The 22581-nt window shown below is 40.0% G+C and overlaps 1 protein-coding gene across 1 annotated transcript in view; it reads left to right on the top strand.

Annotated features, from left to right (window-relative positions):
* TBC1D14 (TBC1 domain family member 14) overlaps nucleotides 1–22581 on the top strand; it is a 69505-nt gene that overhangs the window by 9250 nt on the left and 37674 nt on the right. The window contains exon 3 of the mRNA XM_050338191.1: nucleotides 13570–13690. Within this exon, the coding sequence (XP_050194148.1) occupies nucleotides 13570–13690 (121 nt within the window). The remainder of the gene's footprint in view (nucleotides 1–13569; nucleotides 13691–22581) is intronic.

Raw genomic sequence — 22581 nt, 5'->3', positions numbered from 1 at the left:
GTGGTGTCTTATGAAATGTTGGTGTTGGTTTGAGATTGTGTTTGCAAACTGAGTTGTAGAAAAAATTAAAGGGGAATGCCATTGGCTTGTTGCTTGTCAGTCCTGGCACCTTCAAGATCACTTGGGAATGGGGTGCTCCTGTCCTGCCTTCTTAAGCACTATGGTGAAGAAAGTTTCCTGGACTGCTCCTCTGGCTCAGTTGCTGTCTCTTCAGCAGTTTCAGCCTCTGAAAGTCTGGTTCTTTCCTGTTGATGCATCTTTGGGTGTGGCAGGAATATCAAAAGTGAAAAAAAGAGACTGCTTTCTTGCTTGCTTTTGCACAGCTATCCTCTTGGAAGAGCTTAAGGTGTCACTGATACAGTGCTCTCATTAGGCTCCAAGTTAGCACATGAAAATGGATTACTGCTTCTGAAAAGCAGTTGTAACACTGACTGTTGACAAAGAAACCTGACGTGTTGGTTGTTTTCAAGTGTCACTTGTGTCAGCTTTCAAAGCCCAGAGGTCTTTCATATAAAGCATCAGTTGGAATTAATTTCCTTCATTTGAATATATGCAGGAACTTGGCTCGAAAAATAGTGTGAGCAAATAATTGGCTGGGAGACTAAAGAGGCACTGACTTGTCTGCCCCTTTGCCCTGTTGACCCAGAGCAGCGTGGGTTAATGAGTTTTACCTTTGGACTTTGCTTCTGTACAGCACTGCTGAACCTTTTTAAATGCACGGGCTTTAAACAGCTCTGCTGAATCAGGACTGTTGTGATCTTACTGTGGAAGTTGTACCTCTCATTTGTCATTTTCCTTTATTGTTTTGGAGGCTGAGGATAAGGATTTTTATGGGTACGCACAGAGCGATCATAAAAAGGACTAGGACTCTGTTCAGTTTAATAATAAGACATGCAGGTCCCTTCGTTTCACTGGGTTACAGGAATCTGAAGTTTTTACTTGGTCCAACGCCGTGGATATTGCCTATTTTTCCAGGAATCTGGATCATCTTTCTTTTCAGGCTACAACTAGAATTTTTTGATCCAAGTGTTCAAAGTAGTAGGAGAATAGAGACTACATATTAAAGAAAAGGCTTTAAGAACATTACAATTTACTGTTTGCTAAGTAAACAGTATAAATAAATTGTATTTCTGAGAGAAAGCGTCTGAAGCAGGATTGGCATCCTATACCATACATAGAAACACACACTAGTCCAGGCTGTGACCTTGTAATCTGATAAGAAAAAGGGCTTAAGTTTCAAAATAGTAGCTACTGGTTCCAGCATTAAGTCTTACATCATGAATCTGATACGGTTATATCACATAAACATACACATATGTTTTGAGATCACTGGCCACACATAATCTGGAGTTCTGAATTTAGGAATTAGGTCCATTGATGGCATAGATAAATCACCTGTGTTAACGAATAGGACCCTTTCCTAATGCTGTTTGTTGATTTTAATGAGAGGATAGCTTATTGTGTACTTCTCTAGTTTTGGCGTTAAAAGGAAGGTAGAATGTCAAGGAACATTGTACTGTTGGTTTTTCACTTTTCATGTCTCCAAAAATGGGAATTCACTGACCACAGAAGAGAAGAAAAAGGATGAAAGTAATTGTGAGTGAGTAATCTGAGATACTAGATATGATGATGTCTCCTCTTTCATGCACGTTTCTGTTAAATGAGGCCTCTTAGAGTATTGGCTGTTCAGGAGGAGACAGGCTGAGAACAGGAATGAAGTGTGTAGGAGGAGGGACAGAAAGAGCTGGATGCAATGTGGGGGAGGATATGAGTGCACTGCTTTTAACCACAAATGAACAAAAAGTAGCTGAGCTGCAGGTGTAATTGTCCAGAAGCAGGGAGGAAGGGCTCCAGAAACCCAGCTTCTGATGGAGGGGACCTACACAGACACCCAGCACAGGCTGCTTTGCCCTGCGAGGGGGGCTGGGCTCCCCAGTGCTGTAGTTGTCTGACCCTCTGGGATTCACTGGCCTGTCGGAATCAGAGAGGAATTTGGTGTCAGTTTTGTCCCTCCCTGCTACTGTATCTTTGTGCATTCTTAGCTGATGTTGTCAATAATGGGCATCTAAAAGGGCTGGGAAGAGAGGAATCACAGAATATACTGAGTTGGAAGGGACACACAACCATCATCAAGTCTAGCTCTTAGCCCTGCACAGGACCATCTCCAAGAGTCACACCATGTGCCTGAGAGTATCACCCAAACATTTCTTGAACTCTGTCAAGTTTGGTGCTGTGACCACTTCCCTGGGGAGCCTGTTCCAGTGCCCAACCCACTCTCTGGGTGAAGAACCTTTTCCTAATATCCAACCTAAGCCTCCCTTTACCCAAGTTCAGGTCAATCCCTCAGGTCCTGTCTCTGGTCACCACAGAGAAGAGATCAGTGCCTGCCCCTCCTCTTCCCCTCACAAGGAAGTCGTGACTGCCATGAGGTCTCCCCTCAATCTCCTCTTCTCCAGCTGTGAACAGACCAAGTGCCCTCAGCCGCTCCTCATACAACTTCCCATCAAGGCTCTTCCCCATCCTCATTGCCCACTCTCTCATGGCTTAATATCTTTCTTATTTTGTGGTGCCCAAAACTGCCACAATATCCAAGGTGAGGCCACCCCAGTGCAGAGCAGAGCGGGACAATCCCCTCCCTCACCTGGCTGGTGATGCTTTGCCTGATGCCCCCCGGGACACGGTTGGCCCTTCTGGCTGCCAGGGCACTGCTGACTCACATTCAGCTTGCCATCAACCAGGACCCTCAGGTTCCTTTTCCATGGCACTGCTTTCCAGCATCTCATTCCCCAGTCTGTATGAACATCCAGGGTTTCCCCATCCCAGGTGCAGAATCCGGCACTTTCCCTTGTTGAACTTCCTATGGTTGGTGATTATCCAGTCCTCTGATTTGTTGAAGTCTCTCTGTGGGGTCTCCCTGCCTTCCAGAAGTCAGCATATTTTTCCACTTTAGTGTCACCTGCAAATTTGCTCAGTGTACCTTCCAGTCCTGCATCCAAGCTGTTGATGAGGATGTTGAAGAGCACAGGGCCTGAGCTGGAGCCCTGTGGAACCCCACTAGTGGCAGGTCCCCAGTCTGATGTCACCCCATTCACTGTTACCCTCTGTGCCCAATCCATGGGCCAATTGCTCACCCAGCCCATGATGTGTTTATCCAGCTGTGGGTTGGACACTTTGTCCAGAGGGATACTGTGAGAGACAGTATTTAAAGCTTTACTGAAATCAAAGAAGATTGTATCAGCTGGCTTCAGTTGGGTGTGTTACCTTGTTATAGAAGGAAATCAGGTTTGATAAGCAGGACTTTGCTCTCATGAAGCCATGATGTGACCAATGACTGTGTTGTCTTTCAGGTGTTTCTCAATACTTCCCAGAATAATCTTCTCCATAAGTTTACCAGGCACTGGAGTGAGACTATCAGACCTCTTTCAAGGAGGCAAACAAGCTCATGTTTCAGTACTGTAGGAGGCAGCACAGGCACTGAGGATCTGTTTTAACAGTGGCACTGGTAACTATATTTCAGCAGCCTGTGAAGCATTTAGGTGTGCTCATCTGAAGGGTGCTTCAATCTTTACAGTGTGGTTTTGGATAGTACTTATTGGAAAGCCACTCTGTCTACTTGAACCATCAGACTAGTGGTCCTCCCCTCATCTGTACTTATTATCACACCTCTGTGTAAAACAAAAGTTGCAGAATTTTCCTGAAATAAACATTCTCTCTCAAAGAAAATATTCCACAGGTGCAAAGCTGGAGTTCTACAAAGATGACAGCCTTTGCTTTTGATGAAGGTTGGAAATTTGTGTGATACCATTTCCAAAATTGCTATCTTCTAATTCAGAGTATGAAGTTTTGAATTTTGTCATGTAGCCTGTTCTCCACTAGGTGTTGAACTGAAACTGTCCACATTAATTGTAGTCCTTATTTTCCCTTATGCGTGGAATAATGTATTGTGGAATAATTACTGTTGTTAGTTCTGCCTTAAGCTTTGCACTAAATCTTACTTGATATGTGGCTCTTTATTCTTAAGGGAAGTTCCTTTTATAGATTAAAATCTTAGTTTTGCTGTTGAGTAACGGAAACAGTTTTGCTCAAACAAGACTGTAAACAAAGAGGCTTGTTGAAGTTATTTGTTCATTATGAAAGTTAAATGAAAATCTGCTCAGTGGTACTTTGAGCTTTGGGGTTGTTTTTTTAGTAATGGTACAAAACTGACTTAATGTGGTCTAGTTATTATTTAAAAGCAAGTAAAATGTGTATGTTTCTTTTCTAGTGGCTGGTGGGAAGCATTACAGAAGTCTCACACGGGGTGGTGAATGAGATCTGTAGCACAGATGAGTGTTGTATGTTGCTTGCAACATTCAGCTATTATTCTCCCATGGATTTTCTGCGGCAGGAATATATGGCTTTATGCCTTGCTCTTCATATTTAGCATCTTGTTAAATGCTGAATTTACTGACAGAAAAAAACACCCCAAGTTCATTTTTATGAATTGTTACTTTCAATTTGAGCATTAATGACATTCCTGTTTTAATGAACTAACCGTTCCTTATCAATGTTAAGCGTCTCTTTGTAGTCATAAAGTGCCTCAAAAGTTGTTGAGCCATACCAGAAGAATAACAAAGTTAAAAAACCTACAGTAAATAGTAGGGTCATTCACACCTTACTTTGACAAGTGACAAAATAAACAAAAGAACTTGGCAACAATCTTGAGGTAAGACAAGGTATTTACTTAGTGCTTGGGCTCCCCTTTGTGAGCAGCAGCGTTCCACAAGTACGGAGTCAGTGAGCAGTTCAGGTCAGAAGGGACTTCTGGGGCCTGGTGGTGTGAGCCCCTGCTCAGTGCGGGGCTGCGTGTTCCTCAGGACTTCATCCAAGCCTGGAGTTACCGCAGCCTCTCCAGGTTGCATGGTCCAGCATTTATCTGCTACCACTGTGATTTTTTTTTTCTCCCCTCCTTTATCCAGTTGGAATTTACCTTGCAGCAACTTGCTGCTTTGCCTCTTGTTTTTTTAACTCACTGCATCTCTGAGACTGGTCCTCCAGGCTGAATGAAACCACCTTTCTCAGCATCCCTGCTCGTTTGTCGTAGGCCTCACCACCCAGCTGTCACAGTGGTCACCCACTGGGCTTCTACCGCTTTTTGATCTCTGTTTCTTGGAGTCCAGGGGCCTCAAACTGGATACAGATAGAGACTCCTGAGCACCAGTTAGAGCTTTTATTCATTTTTTCCTCTTGATCTTATTACAAACCAGTCTGTGTTTCATCCTTATAGCTGCAGGGTCTTACAGTTTACTCGGGTTCAGCTTTTTGCTTAGGGTGACATTTCATGTATGCATTCTGTATTTTATTAGTGTGGTAATAGTGCTTCAAATCAATGAAGAGAGCTTCTTTGGGACTCTAGGAATGGAATTTTGAATTATTCTGAGAACATTAGGGTAACTGGGAATTTTGCCAGCTAGAAAAGGATCATTAATTGTAGCTGATTTGACTCTAATATATTAGTTTGAAGTTGGACCTGAATGTTGATTTTATAGGAGATTCCTAACTTCCTGAAACTCCTGTTTCTGAGAATTCTGCAATATTTGCATGGTAGGCTAGCACTGTAAGTTACTGATGTGCAGAATAGTTCTTGGCTTGCTACAACCAATTCTGCCTCCTAAACCTGCAGGGTTACTGTCTGATTTATTTTGCATATCTCGGACACTTCAGTGTAGGCAACTCTACTTTGTTCTCCTGTGAAATGAGGACTGCCCTCTATGAAAAAAGGCCAATGCATAATATTGTCATTTTGATAAGTATTTTTTTAAACCCTGCTCTTTTTTTCCAGAATTCTAGAGAAATTTCCAAGTTACCCTATTGCAAGCTGTCAGGTGTCCTGTACTGCTAACTTGTATTGTATTACTGTTTCTCTAACTGTGGAAGTCTTTTTTCTTTTTTTCCTTTCCCCAAACCTGCAGGTATCTGTTACCCTGTAAAGTGTCACTGTCCTTGATTCTTACTGAACATACTGAAATGTCAGTGGCTGGAAAACTTTTGTTTATAAAATGTGGTAGGAATTTATAAAACATGGTTCTGTTATTAGTTACCTTTTCCATAGGTAGGTCAACTGTGTAGGCCACCTGGCTCTGTTTCTGTTAGATTTGTTTATCCACAAACCAAGCATTGTTCTTCCTTTAATCTGACCTTTGGCGATCTCCCAGAGATAAAATTCTGCAACCCCTGCTTTTGTATGTATTTTTGGAATCCTTTTCGAAGCATAACTTTTGACTTGTTTGTGGAGGTTCTTCGCCATAGCCAAAATACTTGAACTTTTCTGTGATGTTCTGTTGGTTGGGGTTTTTTATTTTGGTTTTTTTTTGGGGTTTTCTGTTGTGTGTTTGGTTTTGGTTTTGGTTTGGTTTGGGTTTTTTTTTTCAAAGGTGCAAGTTGACCTCGAGGTGATCTGAAGTTGGGAGCAGGGAATGGTAGAACTGGCAGTCACTGTGTCTAGTGAATTATTTCTAGGAACCAGTGTTACCTGGTCATGGGTTCCAATTGCTGGCTTTTACCCATGGAGGATGTAGGTTTAGGGCCTTTCAGGAGACTTTGGTGTGTCTCCTGACAAACATGCCTTCTCAAGTCCATCGGTTCTCCAGTCATCATGAATTATGTGTCAGTCTTGTTCCTCCAGTAATCAGGTAACAAAAATTTCTTTGACAGAATACGTTGCTGGTTTCTCAGGGTTTATTTTCTCAGCTTTCGGAAATTGTTTAGTTTGAAATATATAGAGGTGAAAACTCTTTATTCTGTTTATTGAGGGAAAGTTGTGAGAGTTATGATTGGTACAGAATATACAAGGTCATTGGAGGATGAGAAGAAAACAATACTGTTACACCTTTTGCCTAAATTCCATAATAGAATGTTTCCTAGCTAGTGTTAATTGAATTAATACTATGTCAGATAAGGTGACTGGACACTTTTGCTCACAATGCAGCAAATATTTCATAAAATTTATCTTCTATTTTTTGCCTAATGGGTGCTCTATGTTACTTAAAATGTCTTGGCTCAGTGTAGTTTTCTGGATGCCTTGTGGAATAATGTCTGTGGAGACATCTCTTACACTGCTTGTGTACTCAGTGTGGGTTTACCCAGTTCTGAGGATTAATATCTGCTTACTTTATTTAAAGTCCATAATACATGGAATTTGTCTGCCTTGGATATGCCAAGGGGCTCAAGAACTTAGTGCTCCCTCCTGGTGTAGTTTAGAGTTAGCAGGGATTGTCAGGGTCTCCCCGGCAGCAGCTGAAATGAACTTTGATTTGCCTCTGTTTCTTTCTTGCTTCTTAAGAATACATGCGAGTCTGATACTCATTTGAAAAAATGTCTTTCAAGATAAATTTGGTCTACAGAATATGAACCTTTTGAACTTTCTCCACTGTCCTTATTTTTCATCTGCTCTGTTCATGAGACTGGTAAGTCCTTCCGTTAGTTAATGTGCATGACTATTCCACTCGTTTTGTCTTCTGAAAATAACCTTCTTCATCAAAAGACTAATTAAGATTCGAATGTGAGCATGCATCTTGAGAGCAGGAAATGTTGTGTGTGTTTAAAACTCATAACGAAAATTTACTTGCAATTGCAAATTAGTGTTGGGTAAACGCAGATCAGAAATTGCATCAGTCTGCATGAGCGGGGTCAGTTTCTAGATAATTTTCATACTTTTTTTGTTTGTTTCTGTGCACCAACTGTCTTTTTAAGAGTGAGGTACCCATTTACTTGCAAAGATAATCTATGTTAGGTCAGTGTTGGTCTACCATAGAGCATCTACCATCTCACTTTTTCTTTTGCTTGCAACTGTCCTTCTGTGCTGCATGCCGGGAGTTTGGGTACTGCAGAACTTCGTCTGAGGAGCCATGGTAAAGTAGTCACAGCATCACAGTTAAAATTCAGATTTTCTGGAGAACCCAAATAGTCTAGTCATGAAAACTCCTAAATCCTAAGCTCGTCTACCCTTTTGTTTCAGGAACTGGTGTATCTTGGGAATTCTGGGCAAAAAAAACCCCCATGTGTTGTCTGAAAGTCCAGGTGTAGGGTATGTGTGCACCAACAGGTGTCAGTGGGTGTATATGTGTCCACCTTGCTCAACTGCACCCTGTTGGAGCCCATCCTTTTTTCCTGTTGTTTGAGTGACAAGTGCCAGAGAAACAGTTCCTTGACTCTGGTGGTACCAACTTCAGGGTTATCTGGTTGGGCACAATATTGAACCTGCCTGGCTAGAGGAGACTTTCAGAGACTTTTCAGGGAAGAGGTTCGCAGCTGACTTCAAGACCTGGAATAAACTGGCAACAGAAACCGTGGCAGCACTGTCTGCTCCTTTTAGTGGATTGGTTTTTATACTGAACTGGGGGGCTTGGTGGGAAGGGGTGACCTCTTGAGAGGTGACTTCACATAAGTGGCGAACTTGGCTTGGGACAAAGCACAGCTGAAACGTGGAGGAAGTGAACAGTTGAATTTCTGTGGAACTGCTGCTCACAACTCCTCACATGCTCATTGATAGCAGCCACTGTCAGCTCCTCACGGGGCAGTAATTGCTGGCAGTTGTGTCACAGACTTCCTGTCTGTTTGGAAAGAGGATTGGAAAGAACCAGATAAACTTTCTGCTTCAGTGGTGATGCGGGATCTTGTTTAAAAGCGTAAGCTTGAAAAAGCTGTAACAGATGCCAAATAGGTAGGTTTGACTTGATTACTTGCTATTGATGTGGTTATAATATTTTATTATTTTTAAAAAATTTGATTGAGGCTTAAAACCTGACCATGACAGCACACAAGGCTACATAAATATGGGCAAGACGTAAATGTGCAGTGCATATATATGGCAACTATTCAGTAAGTTTATCTTAGCACTGCTTGTAGAACCAAAATGAAATGGTTCTTAAGTTTTATTAAAAAATAAGGATTTCCTAACCCTGCTGAACTTGTCTGTTGGTATTGACTTCCTCTCTTCTCCACAGAAAAGGCAGCTGGGCAGATTAGGATACAGTGGTGATACAGTACCTGTATGTTCAAGCAAAAGATTGTTCCATCTCTGTCCTGTATCACAGGATGGTATTTGTATGTATGTAAAAATTACCTCTGGAATTAGAATTGAATTCTCTTCAGACAGGTAATTCCTTTCCATAGCTCAGTTAAAATAACAAGGTTAAACAGCTGTTTGGTGCCAAATACTGTTTTTAGGGGACTGTGCAAAAGCAATTTTCTATTTGAAATGTGACCTCAATTTAACTTCCGTGCTTAGCTTTTCTAAAATAAGAAGCTGCAGACACTTAGTGTAAAATAGTTAGCACGTACAATGGGAATGCAGATGTAACCCGTGACTCTTTAATGGCTCCACACTAATGATACTGCAGATATGATTGTCATGTCAGATATTCCTGTTAATATCCCTATTGTAAATCAGCCATGATGTGCTCTAATGGTTGTGAAGAGGACAATGAGACAGAGATAACAATCAGCTTGTGATCTTTTCTTTCCAGGCATGTCAACCCTTTTTGTACATTCAAGATCTCAAATTAATTTTGTTATCCTAAAGCACTTGTAATGAAAGTTTGATATCTTTTAGCCTAGCATTTCTGAGCTCCTCTTTGGAGTAAAGATCTAAATTTTGGGGGGTTTTTTGGTTTGCTTTTTTTTTTTTTTTTTCTTTCCCAGATAGAGAAGTTTTGCTTCTTGTTAACCTGTATTTTTCCATCAGTTAAGGTCTCCTTAAGTTACCTTCAGAGAGGAATTTTTCTTAGTGAATTTTTTCAGAAGTGAGACTGCTTAGTACTCTTCTTGGAAATCTGAGGGAGCTGTGTTAGCATGGGAGGAAAGTAATTCCTTTTTGTGCTGGGGCAGCAAAAAGATTGAAGGTTTTAATATATATATGGCAGAAATCCTTACTTCCTTCTAAGGCAGTGGTAGCAGGTATTAAATAGGCTAAATAACCATGAACCTGGGAAAACTTCCCTACATAAAAATATTGTGTTTCTTCAGGATGTTTTCTGAAACCCACTTGCACCTTAAAAAAGCACTTAGTGGTGGGGTAGAAACTGGGTCCATGCCATGCTCAACCTTTCCTGTTAAGATTACTTAGGTTTAATTGTAGCCTGGAGCTACGACTAAATTATAAATTAAATTTTTGATTTTTATTTATGGGACCTCTGATTCTATGGTAATTATGCAAGTTTGATCATATTTTAAGGATCTGCTTTCAGTCCAGAAATCTCAAGTAGTGTTTTTGCCAGGACACTGTGGTGGTGTCCTGATTTTTTGCAAACCTCTACAGAAATTGAACTGGAGAACATTCCATAGTTTCTTTGTTTGGTTATTTTTCCTGTTAAGTTTTCTAAGATCAGCTGCAAATTGGGTGGCATCTCTTCTGCTCCTTCCATGCCATCCTGACTATCTTGTGGTTTGCTTTGGCCTGTTCCAGTGGGGGCAGATCAGGGTTCAGTGTCCTCAGTCAAGGCAAGAACAGGCTGTAGTTTGCTGTTCCTCATCTGGTTGTGCTGAGATGTGGCCTCTGATGATGTTACGCCTTTTGGGAGTTTTGAGACTTTTTGGAGTTCCTAAGGAGTGTGGACACCAGCAAAACACTAGAACTTAGGCCCAGACAGAGAGCAGGGGAAAAGGAGAGTACAGAATGGGAATTGTATGTTGACCATGCCTGGTGCTTTCAGTTCAATATATATATATATATTAAATTAAAAGTGAACTGGAAATCCCTGAGATAGTACAAAGAGAGAAAGAGATGCCTGGTGCCCTAGAATGTAGAGATAGAGCAGAGTGAGCTGAGCAAGTGCTGTGCCATCTGCTAGATAAGCTGTGGAACAGATTATTTATTATGCTCCCTCTAAAGGGAAAGTAGATAGTTAGGATTGTGGAATTGAATTGAAAGCAAGTGTGTGAGATTGACCTTTACAGTTTGGTTCATCTTACGCAGGCCCTTGCAGCAGAGAGCTATTCTATTTTATCATTCCAATTCATCTTTATTTTGCTCTGAGGATAAAGACCTACTGCTGCTCATAAAATCCCTCCGAGGAGATTGGGGGCATTGTTGCTTGTACATATGCTTGTGCTAGCAACCTCTAATGTGGAGAGATAGGGAGAGAAAATTGCCTTTAATTTTCGTGTTATTGCAGTGCTAATGAAGTGTAGTGAAAGCCTTTTACTTGCAAAAGAGGATTTGAATGTGCACCCAACTGTCACACAGGTGTGCTCCTTAGGGGGCTCTTTCACTGTCCCTGGTGCTACAAGTTCCTGCTTTCTCTGAAGACAGTTTGGAATTCGCTTTTGAAGCAGTAACAACCTGAAAGAAAACTTCTTGCAAGAACAGCCAGCCTGCCTAGCATGGTTTATCCTGTTTACATGCCATGGTTTTTATGATGTTATTCCTGTGATGTTTTTCTTTTAATTCTTATATATATTTTAGAACCTAATTCATATTTCTGTTTTAAATTAACTAAATATATATGTAAAAATTAGTCTCTTTTCTGTCTCTATATATTATTTCCCTAGTAGCTGTCTCGAATGATAATATAAATCCCTCATCTCTGGTCTTAGATGATATGAAATGGGCAAAGGTCAGAAAATGACACGCAGGAGCCCTTCAGGGTACTAATTGCTCAGTCAGAATGGAATCTTTATATTGACAAGGTGAAGGAATTGCTGGTGGAAAGAAATTAAATTCAACTGAGATACCTTTCTTGGAAGTTATTTTTGTGATACTCTCTTTTTCCCAGCAGTTGATGAACACTTTAGGTAGCTTATAAAGCTGTAAGTAGCCTAACAGCTGTAATGATGAGCCACAGGAAGGTCTCATAACACTGACATAGGAATATGCTAGTTAGAGAGGAAAAAAGCAAAACTTTGGGTTTGATCCAGTAGTTTACCTGTAGAGTTATAATGTCATGCTTTGGAAAAAGCTGAAAGGGGGGTGGAAATGGCAGCATGTTTCTATGTTTTTCATGCTATTACTCTTTAGTGCTTTCCCTACAACTGTTTACTCTGTATCTTTACACTATTTCTTATTTTGCGAAGGATAGGGTAGTGGAAAGCTGAAGGGGTTTGTAGAAGCACAGTTACTGCTTAGCTTTGACATCAGTTGTAATTGACTTACGTGATTTCTGTACCTAAACACTTTGTTCTTATCTTTTAATATGATAATCTGTTCCTGGTTTGAATTTCAAGGTAACTGTATCCTTGTGATACAGAATCATGTGATAATTTGTATAAATATGTGCATATTTAATGATGGCATTGCACCTTATTAACCTTAAAATACATTTCAAAGCACTGATGTTTTTAACTCAATTGTTTTCCTCATATTAAACATTCCTCCTGTATTGCAGCAATGTTATCTCTATCGGTATAGTTGTGATATTGTTCATGTCAGCTGATACAAAGTGGCCAGGAAAAACAACTTTTTAGTGTCTATGTTGTTCCTATTATGGATCTAGGAATCAGGTTGTGCCTATTATGGATTCAGTCCTTTCAGAACATGAAGCTCAATTATACTTTTATTTACCAAACTTCCACACTTGATGTGTATGAAACGATCTGTACTTGATGGGCCAGCACAGTGGGCATTAAGCAGTAACTGTAAGGAAAAGCAGCACTGACAACCTGGAAGTATCCATGGTTTGAAGGTGCTAGAGCTGCCTGCTGATTGCAGCAGCAAAAATACTTTTGTCTCTGGATTTTTTTTTTTTCTTTTAAATGAGGGAGCAAAAATCTGTAGTCAAATTTCTGGAAAAACCTACCACGAGGTGAGTAAATAACAGAGCCAATAGGACAAAAGAGAATTTGTTACTTTAATAATGTAGAAATGCTGTGGATGTAAAATACTTGATGTGCTCCTGAAGGAGCTGAGTGCATGAGGTCTGGTCTGTACTGCATGTTCAGTTTTGGAAAAATGTAGTTGTGGTGTAAAGATGGAAGTCTGGCCTATCACTTTATGATTAAAAACTAGCAATGTCAATAAAACTAATTCAATTTGCAGTGGCTTTGTGCCTGGCTTTGACTGTTCCTGCAGTGTCTAAGCTGGTTGAGGCATTTCAGAGTTAATGAAATGTGTTCAGAATTAATGTGTTTTGATAGCGGCTTTTGAGCTTATTCAGGAAAAATAATCTTTTATGAAAGCAGATCAAATACAGTAAAAAGCTACTATGTCTCCAAATTTTTTGTGATTTTTGGTAGTAGTGTGTTGTAGCAGGTGGGTAGAGAATGTTTATGCAGCAAGAGATTTAGTGTCTTGGTGTCTTTTTAAAGGAGTGAGGCTGAATGGTCTCAAAGGAGGCTAAAAAAGGCCACCTGTAGAAAGTTGGAAAATGAACTTTTTTTATCTACTAGAAGTTATTATTTAACAAAGTCCATTGCCTGGTATGGTGATAATACTGCATGATTTATCTTTTGAGAATGAGAAACAGTGTCTGTCAGCTCAACCACAAGAGGAGTTGGATTGTTTGATTGGGATATGTAAGGTCAGCAGATTGTCTATCCTCCTGTTTGTTATGATTGATGAACCCTTTTTCTTAATCAAACTTTCTTTTTTTCTAGGAATTTGTTTACCAGAAAGCAAAGTGCAAGACTTGAAAAGCAAAATGATGTGGGATGGAAGTTGTTTGGAAAAGTACCTCTCAGAGAAAACTCACAGAAAGATCCCAAGAAAATGCAAAAGGTATTTGTTTAATTCTGTGTAAGGATTAATGGTGAATGTAGAAGCCAGTTAAGTTTATGATCTGTATATATGACTGAGCAGCCTGTTTGTTTGGTGGGTTGTGCACAATTTATTGGACAGCAGCAAAGAAGGTTCTTACTTGAAATTTTACTTCCATTATTAGAGTGCCATTGAAAAGAATGTGGTCATTATATTGACTACTCCATGAAAACACATACCCCTTGGGTATAAAGCATTTCTTGTGAAGATTCAAAGTATATGAATTTTTTTTTTTTTTTTAATAACCAAGCTTAGCTCATTTGAAAATCTAATATCTTATTCTTGTTCTGGCTTTCACTGGTTTGTGGTCTTTGTGTCAAAGATCCATCTATAACAGGCTGTTTGAAGGGAAATTGTGGTCTTCTGGCCTTGGCTTATTTTTGCTTAAATAGTAATTAAAAGTACATAAATTCAAGATAAAGTGAACGTGGTAGAGTGCCAGAAACTTGTGTTAGAATGCTTGTTTCACCCATTTGTTTTCTGAAGTACTTGCTGTTTGGAGTTGAAATTTTCCATGTGTGGGCCTTGATGAAAATTTGGTCATTGACTTGAAATGCTGGAATAATACAATACAGTTCAGGGTAAGTGAGTGGAATTAATATTTTTCCTTGTCCAAATAGCTGGAATTCAGTACACACTCAGAATGGAGTATGTATTGAAATTATTTATTGAAATGGTTCCTTCTTTGCATATCACTTCTCAAGCTGTGGCATTATAACATTGTTGAAAACAACATTTCAGAGAACTGGTTCTAGTACGGAGGAACCCAAGCACTTGGCTAATGAATCAAATGACCTGCCTTTCCAATGGGGAACATCTTGTGCAGTCCAGCTATGTGGGCATCAGCTCATGAGCTGCTCTTTCAGTGACAAGAAGACATCCTCGTTCAATCTGCCTGACTCGATCTGGGATTTTTGGATTTCACAGAGGCATGTTGTGTGTTGGGGCTTTTGTAGTATTTTGGTTGTCGCTTCCTTGTTCAAACCACTGTGGGAATGGGAAGGTTTGCGTGGAAAGAGCCCATGTAGTAAGCACTTCAAAACCAGCTGCAGTGTGTGAAATGCAAATGCTGATTTGAAGGACTGTGCTGTTTAATTTAGGGTCAAGTACTCTGGAAATCCTTGTGTCATATGACTGGTCTTAGCTGTAGTTCATTTGTTCATTTAAGTGAAATTTAAGTTCATTTGGGGAGAAATTCAGGCTGCTTTTTGAACTTGTCACTATGCTCAACCATTCAGACTTTACCTACAGGTTGTCTTGATACAATTAACAGTTCTGAAGTGTTCACCAAACAGTTTTCATGGCAGAATTGAAGAGGCTTAATAATCACAGTACTCTAACCCTTAGCAGTGTATTTTATTGTAGCACCTGTTCTTTAGTATGTGGGTAAATAATTTATTAACATTTTTTGGTTGTTGCTGGTACTGCGAATATTTTCACTATACATCCAAACTATCTTAAATAGTGAGTGTTCAGTGTTCCTAGAGCATTGCAGCTTTGAATGGTTGTATTAAATGTGGTAGAAAAAAAAGTAGCTGTTAAAGAATTATGTGGCATGGCATCCAAACATTATTGAGTTTCTGGCAAGACTGCAAGTCTGAAAAACAATTGTCTCCAGTGCCTCTTGGATAACAATAACTAATCCTTCCTAATTGATTTGGCACTTTCCTGAAGTTATTTTTGACATGCAGACTTTCTGAGATATGAGTCGTGCTGTAAATCACTAATTTGAGCCTCACCAACATCTAAAAGCACAGTCTAGGTTACCCCTCACATTGCTTTAGCAATGACAAAGTAGCACTTGTGTTGTGGAGTTTTTGCCCATTTAGAGGCACAATTTGAGCCCTTTGGTTTGTGCTGAAGGGACTTGTGGGTGTCCAAGTGGAGGAGGTGACAGCACAGGGCTATTGGAATGAAGCTTGTTGGCCAACAGCAGTTCCTTCACCTTTCTGCAAAAAAGGGTCCTAGGCCAGAGAAATCAGTGCTGCAGCTCCATTTCACCCTTGAGGCCTGGAACTGATAGCCACGTATCTGGGGAAACCTACTGGATCTCACTTCCTTGGCATGACCTCTTTGTGCACAAGAACTAAGGTGACTGTTCCACCAAGCAATCCTTTCTCAAGTCTCCTGCATTTGCTTCTGTACAGACATCAAAGAAGCCCCTTTGTATCAGGTCACTAATTAGACCCTGTGACTCTCCCATTCATTTGGCTCTATGCTCCTCTAGGGGGTTCATTGGTATGTTTGTGGTTCCATCTTCTCATACCTTTTTTATATCAATGAAGGATTTTTTTTTTCCAGAATGAGATGAGCAAAGTTGACTGTGAACTGAAATGGTCTTCTGAATGATAAGGATTGATGTGCTTTTGTGCATATTTTTAAAACTTACATAATGGGAGGAATCTTTAAAATACTTTATTATTGCACACTGTTCTTATACCTTCTCCATAATAGGCTCATCTGGGATTGAAGGCAATTTCCAAGGAAAAATGCAGTTTTAAGATATGTGCTTTTATGTGAAGTACAAAAGAGGGGGAAAAAAGTAACTGAATTGTGAAGTAGTTAAAAACTGATCTTAGAAAGACCAGTTCTTGTTTCTTTCCTGCCTCCTTCTTGCTAAATAAATAAATGAATGATGAAAACTCCAGACCCTCAAATATCAGTTGCCATTTGCAAGTTGCATATTGTTAAACCGTGACTGAAGGTGGCTGTACATGTACAGCTGAGCCAGGCACAGAATGTAAGGAGAAGAAGCATTTTTTTCCCCTTTGACCTTGCACCAAAAGAATAGTCAGGCAGGTTTTTGAGCACACAAGCCTTTTCTCAAGTCCTGTAAAAACTGTTGTTCAGCAAGTGTATATACAGCACAGCACCAATACTCTATTTTAACAATGTAGGAATTAAAATCACTGCAGCTAAGCTGTTGCTTGTTCTACTTTTCATGCTGATAATATACATAAATGTTAGTCTTCTTATGAGAAATCAATATTGGTGTATGCTCAGGTTGAGTTGTTTTACCAAGAGCTTTTGCGTAGTTTTTAGCCAGTTAAATGCTTTGAAGCTTAAAAGCAGCCAGAACAAGTAGTCTTGGAGGAGCTGGAAGTGCATTTGCAGTGGAGGTTTGCATGATTAATTTTTTATATCAATTATCTTCAGGAATTCTGCTTGAGCAGAACTGGTTATGCCAGCTGCTTTTGCGACTGTGAAAATGAACTAAAAGTCAGATGACGGGACCTTACTGAGAATCACGACCAAAATGGGATTCTCTTCCCTTCCAGTAGACCGTGGAACTGAGCTGGACTGTGCAGCCACTGTTTTAGAAACACTTCAAGATTGGCAAGCACAGAAGTTTAAAATATTGTATGTTAACAGCTTCTCCCCACTCCCCCCCAGTTTTGTTAGTGAATGCTCTTAAAAAGAAATTCCTTTAAAATTCCTTTAAAAACTCAAGAGGCAACCAACATGTAATTTGGTTGTCTGTCATGTGATCTGTCTTCACAGATCTTGTTTTGCAACTGGTTAGTCAAGATTTTGTGTATTAAGAGGCTAAAGTATAGAGGAGAGTCAGATTTTGTCTATTATTATACATTATAGCTTTGTTCCCTGAAGAAATTAAAATAACTTTTTTCTATAGTGTATTTATTTTCATTTTTTTCTATAATAGAAAAATCCATTTTTAATCAATGCATATTTTTTTCCCTTCCAAATGTGCTGTGACCCTATGAGGGCTGTTCAATTTAACTTCCACTATATGCATTCCAAAAAGATCTCAATAGAGTATCTTCATTTTCTTTGAGTTTCAGTATCAGTAAAATTCAGCACATATAACACTTGAGGCCTTCCAATAACAATCTTTACTCATAAATGCAGGTCTAAATATTTTATTATATCATTTGCTGACATTCCATATAGTAATACTTCAAATTTCTAATGGCAGTTCCTTAATAATAAAAAATTAGCTATTATTTTTAACTTAGGGATTGTCATATTTTCAAATTTATGAGGATTTATGTTCTGAAAGCCATAGTGTGCTCTTGGCGGAAATCAGAGTGGATGACTCTTCTCCCCTTATCCAGGAATAAGGATTTAAATAAATCAATTGCTGGGGATTGGATTCCTACCCTGAAGTCACCAATGGTGGAAACAGCCAGCCCACCTCAGATGCAGGGAAAAACTGCAGGGGGTTCTGTGCAGCTGTGGGTAACAAGCTGGTCTGTGTGAGGCCCCCAGAGCAGACTGCAGGTGCAGTGGTGGCAGAAGAGCTCAGAGCCAGGCTTTTCTGGACACCTGGCTTGTTCTGCCCTTGCCACTACGGCTTCTCTGTTGTGACCAGTGACAGGACACAAGGGGAAGGCCTGAAGTTGTGTCAGAGGAGGTTTAGGTTGGATATCAGGAAAAGGTTCTTCACCCAGAGGGTGGCTGGGCACTGAACAGGCTCCCCAGGGCAGTGGTCACAGCACCAAACCTGACAGAGTCCAAGGAGTGTTTGGACGATACTCTCAGGCACATGGTGTGACTTTTGGGGATGGTCCTGTGCAGGACCAGGAGTTGGACTCGATGATTTCTGTGTGTCCCTTCCAACTCAGCATGTTCTGTGATTGTGCGAGTCAAAGTGTTCAGACTTGGTAATCCCAGTAAAACAATATTGCTTCTGTCATATGAGCTGCCAGCAGTGTTCCCATCCCTTCCTACCAAACTGTTTTGATTTTTTTTTTTAAATCATTCCTGTATTTGTTTCTTTTGAGGAGAGGGGGAGGTGGAAAAGTCTAATTCTGTCTTGGTGTCAACCGTAAAATTTCCCAAGTGGACTGACTTCAGCTGGAGGCAAAACAGTTCTTCTTTTGGAGTAACTGGATGCTGTAACAGGAAATAAATCAACATCATTTACCAATTACATTTTTTCGGCAATAATTATTTAAGTCATGGATATATATACATGGGGTCAACGTTCCAGTCAATTGACATCAGTTGTACTGAAGAGGCTTACTCTGCAGAGTGTGATAAAGTGAAAATGAGTTCTTGAAACAGCAAAATACATTGCTTGGCTCAGATGATGCTTTGTTATGATGCTTATAACAGTACTCTAGGAAAAACCTTTGTAGGGTGAGTTGGGTTAGTTGTCATTCAAGTCAATCTTCACTTGATTTTTCTTTTAAGCTAGAAACCTGGCTGACTGATGAAATCACTTTGCTTAGTCTGTTTTCTGGCTTGAACTTCTTAGATGGAAAAGAGTTTCAGAGCAACAGCACCCAGCAAGAAATACAGGAAGAATTTACTACAACCCATGCTTTAGGCTGACAGAGATAAAAGCTGCCGTTGAAAGTAGTGTGGTTTTTCCAAGTAAAGAAAAACCCAAACCAGAGAAAAGTCCACAGACTGCTGATGTGTGGAGTTCTTGTGCAGCTCCGGATGCAGGAGCACTCCGGGTGGAAGCTGTGCAGCGTGTCCAGCTGCTGCCTCCTGTTCCGCATCCGCACATCCGCAGGCTCTGCTGACGGGGGGCAGTTGATAAAAATACTGAGCTGTTCTGTGCGGGTGCCCGGGCCTTGCTGTGCGCTCTGTTCACAGGGTCCATGGGGGGCCTCTTGGAAGGGGAAGTGCTTGGCTCAAGCTGGCTACTGGTTCTGGCAGGAGCTACACCTCCAGTTTTGGGTAAAGCACTGTCTTCTGCTTACACTGAGTTTGTCTTTGGATAGATCCCTGGATAAATCATTGTGACTGATGGCTACGGCTATTAATAGGGTGAGCATTTGCACATAGACTTCGATGCCACTTTGAAGCATTCTGGCTAAAAACTGTGGAGTGCTTTTTTTCTATTCTGCACAAAGAGTCTGAGGGTGTGAATGATTCACTTCCCGTGTTCTCCTCTGCTGGGTTCATTTCTACTTGTCAGGCTGCAAAAAGGCAGGATTTAAATCTTTCATGGTGTGCCAGAGTTCCTTTTTCTTTTTAAGAAGCAGCAAGTGCAGTTTAAGAAGGCATAGTTACTGTGGTTATTCTAAAACTAACCTATGCCTAGTGTTGTTACAATCTCTGGAAATAAAGATGTAACTAATTTCCCCACTTAAGAATTACAACCTAAAACTTGCAAGTTGCCTTAATGCATTGCTCTTTCATGTCTTGCCTTCTGATCCAGTCACAAATGTTTTTATTTTATTGTAACCATATGTAAAAGGCATCTAATTTTTGTGAAAGTAGATAAAAATAAGAGAGGAAACCTGTTTTGTCACTGATGAAGTCCTAAAAAGCCTTTTCTTTTTCCCCAACAAGAACTGTACTAAATAGATTATTCAGCAATTCCAGTAGACTATATTACTCTACAAAGAGTGGGTTGCCCTTGTCCTGTCCTGAAAATTACCTACCTCAAACAAATCTACTATCGTGTTTAAACAGATAAAGCAAGAGTAATATTTTCCATCCACAGTAAATAAAAGGGTAATTTAATACTATGGCAGGAGGGTTGTTCAGGAGTATTTTAATAATAAAAGAATGTAATATGACCCAGTCAGGTATCATAATCTAGCAGAGTCTAGCTGCCAAAGTGCAACTTTTGATGCTATTGGAACTTTTTCCTTTATGTTAAGAACATGTGAAAGCATAGAATATGTTTCAAGCATCACACTAATAGAAAATAATAAGCTTTGAGTAGTGGTTTAAATAGCTATGACAGGCTAGAAAGCATTTTTGAAAGGAAGTGAGAGGCTTTTTTCCTCCTTTTCCAGTTTTAAAACTTTTATTTTTGCTTTATCGTTCTTTAAAACTGCTTGTAAATTGTGTGAGTCGAAAGCCCTAGAAGCTGGAGGGATCCTAAAGGAGTGTAACAGGGGGTGTTTAAGGATAGGTATCTGCTTTCAGGAATAAAGATACTACCCAGAAAGAACTATAAGCTTTGTTAGTTGTTATTGCAGTTACCATGTCAGGTGGTGGTCTCTACTGAAGGGTCTGTTTCAATGCCAGTGGGAGGTTCTGGGGGAAAGTGCAGTAAGGGAGAAGTCCAGTTTGTCTGACTCAATTCAGACGGTTACTTTGTAGCCCACGTTGATACTTAGCCCTAGATGGAATATGAATTCTCATAGCACAAGACTGTTTTTAAATGCAGGAAGCCACAATTTCATGGGAAAATGATTGACTTTTGAGTATGAAGTACATGGTTCTTTCTAACCCCAAAATTTCAAGGCTAGGGGATACAACTTTTCTGGAGAGCTGATACATCAGTGGAAACTTGCTCTCATTTGTGTTAAATGACATCCAACATGCAGCTGGCATTTGTGTGTCTGCCAGTGCTGAGAGATAGATACTTAGACATCTATATCTTTGTACAGTCAGTAAGTTTTTCCCATGTAGTAACCTTCCCCTGGCAACACATGGGAGGCTTTCAGACTTCTCCCCCAGGGGTTTTTGAACGAAAATAGATGCCTTTAGAGAGCAAGCCTGGAAATAACAGCAGGTGCCTTTGATTGTTGCATTGTGCAAACACTTGGCAAAACCTTTCTGTGAAGCAAAGCAAATCCTTAAAGGCAGGTGTGTTGACCCCTAAATGTATTGTGGTGGAACTGCCTATTCTAAGAGCAGACTAGAATCTTCCATTGCTGACGTGTAAAACTGAGAAAGCTTTGCAAGACTTCAGTGTGCTATTTCTGTGTTAAGCAGAAGCAAGTTTCCAAGAAACCCGACCCAAAGGTTTTCTTTGTCTGTCCTCCAGTTTATACATCTCAAACTTCATCTAAAATTAAAGAATGGGGGTAGGTGGAGGTTTTGAAAGGCTAACTCTTACCGTGCTCACTAACAACAAACAAAGCTGATGTTCTTTGGCTCTACAAAATGAATGGAGTTATTGTATGTGTGTTACTGGGAACCCTGAAGATACGGATGTAAGGATTTTAAAAAGCCAGATGGGTGCTTTTTCCCTAAGTGTCTTTCCAAAGAAAGACTAGCAAATTTTGAGTTCTTCTTTTCTCTCTCAGGGAACTCTTGATCTGATTATTTTTACTTGACTTTGTTACAATTTTTTTGTGCCTGTAGTAATTTCCACATAATTTTCTTGTGCTCTGTTGAGAAGTTGTCACTTGAGCATGACAAAGTTCAGTGGAAACAGTTTCATGAATATTAAAGCCTGAAAATAGTAATTGCTTTAAGGCACACTATGAAGGTATGTTGCATTCCTTTATATATTGTATTTATGTTTGTGTGTAGCTTTGAAAAGCTACAACTTCTTCTCAAGACTGAACCTTAAGTTGTAAAGAAGATTATATTCAGGAAAATTTACATTTTTGTATAGTTTTTTTTTTTGTAAAATTAAACAGAATGCACGAGGGTCTATGAGACTGGACAGGTGATGAGAGAGAATATGGAACACACCATCAATATGAGTATAAAATAAGCTTTTATTAGACGTGTAATAAATTGGCACCAGTAATGTCTTCAAAGGTAATTTCAGGGATCAGAGAAGCAAATGTAGATGCAAAAATCCACTCAGAGGCTTTAGTGCAGTAGATTCACTGCTTTTCCTTTCTATAATTTCAAAGAGCAGACAAGCATCAAACTTGAAGAGGTCAGAGATCCTTAGAGATCCCCAAATCTTGATGGGAAATCAGAATAGAAACTAGCAGAGAGATTTGAGAACAGGGGAGAAGTAGAATATGGTTAAAAGTATCAAGTGAAGTACCTTTCCCTACACTAGTTTGTTACATGTCCTGAAGTCATGGAGTGAAGTACTAGTGTGCCCATCCTTACCTACACAGACAGCTGTTTGCCAACACAGATAACGACTGTGTGCTGTGCTGGGCATCTGAACAGCATCATAATGCAAGTTGTTTTGCATTACAAGGCTGGTGGCATTCCTGGGTGACTTT

This window comes from Myiozetetes cayanensis, unplaced genomic scaffold (assembly GCF_022539395.1).
Source record: "Myiozetetes cayanensis isolate MyiCay16 unplaced genomic scaffold, myiCay2020 scf7, whole genome shotgun sequence".
In the NCBI taxonomy this organism is placed as follows: Eukaryota; Metazoa; Chordata; class Aves; order Passeriformes; family Tyrannidae; genus Myiozetetes; species Myiozetetes cayanensis.
This window is presented reverse-complemented; position numbering and strand designations above follow the sequence as displayed.